General features: G+C 40.9%; 1 protein-coding gene across 1 annotated transcript; it reads right to left on the bottom strand.

Moving 5' to 3' along the window:
- Positions 1-329: 329 nt before the first annotated feature.
- Positions 330-2,027, bottom strand: LOC133717074 (uncharacterized). Its single transcript, XM_062143709.1, has 2 exons — positions 1,835-2,027; positions 330-852 (listed from the first exon to the last, which is right to left on the bottom strand). The coding sequence occupies exons 1-2, from the start codon at positions 1,967-1,969 to the stop codon at positions 457-459; spliced, it is 531 nt and encodes a 176-aa protein (XP_061999693.1). The 5' UTR covers positions 1,970-2,027; the 3' UTR covers positions 330-456.
- Between the last annotated feature and the right edge of the window lie 1,552 nt (positions 2,028-3,579).

Here is a 3,579-nt window from a genome sequence, read left to right as displayed (position 1 = left end):
GAATTTTTGCAACTGTCATGATGTATGTGATTTATATCAGAGGAAGAATATGAGCAGAGAGCTGCCCATTTAACTTGTATTATATCAGAAACCATTCTTGCAATAGCTGCTTCGAATGCACCACTAAGTTTATGTCCTTTATGTTTTTCCATAAAATTTAAGTAGGTTGGATGCACACCAATGGCAGAGGTATAAGCTGTTGAAAAAAACTGCAACATATTGTGTGTTTTCAGCTAGCCACATTTGAAATGTCTATGAGTTCCTTCCATTTACTTTGCACTTAAGCGTCAGCTAAGGCTGTGAGCCAAGCCAGCCTTACCGAAAAGGGAGAAAAGAGAATACGACTGCTACAGCTCTTTAATCTCAGAAAATCAATCTCGTGCGAACACACATATACATACAGAAGAGATAGGGAGAGATTTAATACAAATATGACCTAAAACTGGCAGACATGTCCTAAACAAAAATGATACCGTTCTCTTTAATGGTATCAAGAACAAGTCCCAGCTTACCCTCAATCTTCTCATTCTTTTTGGGCTCAAAAGACATCGCAAATACATCAGCATCCTTGGACCTCTCTGCAATCAGGTTTCCTATAACTCGACAAGCATTGTCATCAGTAAGCGACAGCAATGTAAATCTCAAATCCTTGGCATTTGTGCTTGCCACAGATATTACTTTGCTGGTACCACGGTGCATCACTTTGGCATGGATAAATCGTTTTGAAAAGAAAACATCCAGTAAAAATGGCCTTAGGAACATATCTGTCCGTTGACCCCATGATTTCTTATTAGGTCTTTTTGCAGCCTCGCCTCGAGATCTCCGGGTCCATGCAGCTCGAACGAAGGAAACCTGCATTTACAAGCATGAGAAATTTGAGATCCTCTCTTTCTGAGGTTAGATGTTAACAGGGGCAAACAATTAACTCAATGAATCAACATGATTATTCCCATGAAGTAGTCCCACTATAATCTAACTAAAGCCTTCTACTTTTTACACAATTGATCACAGATTGGAGCATTTAGTAAAAAAATGATGCTCAAGAATGAAGCTGTTCACAACTGTGGGCAACAAAGGCGATTATGGATGTATTTGTGTAGTAAAATCTAATCAGTTTTTCATAAAGTACTAAAGCATATCATCCTAATCAAAAATTCAAAAGCGCCCTCTCTAACACATAAATTCCATAGAATTCACTTCAACAGTGTCTGCTACGTTTCTACTAGAGAGCGGCAACTCAACATGTCATAATAAACAGTGCTCCGAGGTTCATAAACCAAATAGCAACGACTTCCGATCAGCTACCAAACTCAAACAGGTTTCGAAAAGTTAATGTCTTTGTAACATAATGAGCATATGAAACATTTGGACACCAGTCACCCTTGAGAATTATACCTCCTAAATGGAAACCTTCACTTGCTAACTGCTATCCTAGCCAAGTTGAACCACTTCACATCTCCCACTTTCAAATCCATTATACTAAAGAACAAACTTAACACACCAGTTCAAAACTTGGTGATTTCATCAAACACCTTAGCTACACTAATGGAAACATGCAGCCGTGACCATTATATTAACAGATACCCCATACCAATCTATTAAAAGGAAAAGAACTATGTTCTATACTACACAGAAATCGATATGGGTCAGACCATTTCAACAATTTGTCAATACCATTGTTAACTAAAGTCACAAACTCCGGTTCCTGCTATAGAAAATTCAAACTCAGCCACAGAATCAAGGCCCATCAACAATCTTCAACATTTGTCTCCTGGTAAATGTTGGGATTCATGCCACGCAAACTGAAATAAAGAGTGAAGCAATGGAAAATTACCTTGTTGGGTGTGTGAATGAGATTGGGAGAGGTTGTGGTGCAATTGAAGGAGATGGGAGGCTTCGGAAAAGAAGATGCCCACGAAAGCTGGGTGGGTCTTAGCGAACCACATGAGGGAGGAGCTATGCAACTCATCTCTCTCTGCTTTAAACCTCCTCTGCAGCAGAGATAAAGGTTTCCACAGTATTACTATTATTTGATATAAATTGTCGTCCTTCACTCCTTCCCAGGCTTCCCTTAAATTAAAAAAAAAAAAAAAAAAAAAAAGAAACTTGCAAGAAAATACGAATTAATAATAGGGGAAATGATCATTTACCCAATTTCAGCTTAAAAATTGCCCATTTGCACAACGAAGAGTTTAAAAACTCCATTTACCCAAAACACTCTAAGGGATTATTTCCCCTTTACCCAATTAATTCTTTTTTTATTCTTTTTATTTATTTTTGGGACTTTTTTGCCCTCTCCTTCTTTCTCACTTAGAGAGAGAAGTCATCCTCCACCTTGCTAAGCTCCGGTGACCAGTGGTAGCCGCGGACTCCGGTGACCGGACTCCGGCGACCGGTGACCGGATTCAGGCAACCGATCACCTGGAATCCGGCAACTGGTCGCCGAAATCTCGAATCCGGCTACCGGACTGGTGACCGGATTCCGGCGTCTGAATTTATTGCCCCCTAATAATGCCCAGTAACTATATTATTGCCCCCAGTAATCATATTATTGCCCCCTAATACTCATATTATTGCTTTCCAATAATCATATTATTGCCTCCAATAATCATATTATTGTCGTCCAGTGAATTGTATAAACTCCCAAAACCAAAATTAATACCCTACAGACACAATTGATCAATTTATATGCATATTATTGCCCCCCAGTAATATGAGTATTGTCCCCCAGTAATCATATTATTGTCTCCTAATAAACATATTATTGCCCCCAATGCTCATATTATTACCCTCTAATAATCATATTATTGCCCTCAAGTGAATTTCGTAAACTCTCAAAAACCAAAATGAATACAATATAGACACAATTGATCAATGAAACCAATATGTTCAGTTGTGCATATTTTTTCCTCCCCCATTCTCGGAGCTCTACCCATCGAATCAGAAACAAAAAAAAACCATCGAAATCAGGAAAAAAAAAAAAACCATCGAAATCAGGAAAAAAGAAAAAAAAAAAATCTCCGGCCACCCACGCTCCTCCAGCCCGATTCCGGAACGATTCTGGCCGGATCGCCTTCGTCTTCTCCACGTCATGCACCCTATGCCTTCTTCTTCTTCTTCCTCCTGCTCCTCTTCTCTCTTCACTATCCAATTCGTAACAAAATTAAAAGGAAATGGCTGGGCTCGAAATGGTGCTCCTCGTCGGACATGGCTGGACTCCGATCTTTGAGAGAAAGAAAGAGAAATGGAATTTATCAAAGGATGAGAGACGAGCAGCGTCAGAGGAAGGGATTGCAGCGGTCTGATTCGCTGATGTCCTGAGTTGCAGATCTGAGTCAAGGAGTGGGCAAATCGGTCGTGGGATTCTTCGAGGCAGTTGCAGTCGCAGAGAGCGTGGATGACGTTGCTGAGGTTGAGCGGGTCGGGGCGGTAGCCACAGAGGCGGAGGTGGTAGAGGAGGTGGAGGGCTTGGTCGACATTGCGGTGTGTCACGGGCCGAACTTTGCAATGCGCAAAGCGGACCGTGCGGCACTTGCTAGCAAGCAAGTCAGCCAAGTGAGTACCTTGCAAGGAACAATG

The sequence above is a fragment of the Rosa rugosa genome, chromosome 6 (genome assembly GCF_958449725.1).
Source record: "Rosa rugosa chromosome 6, drRosRugo1.1, whole genome shotgun sequence".
Lineage (NCBI taxonomy): Eukaryota > Viridiplantae > Streptophyta > Magnoliopsida > Rosales > Rosaceae > Rosa > Rosa rugosa.
This window is presented reverse-complemented; position numbering and strand designations above follow the sequence as displayed.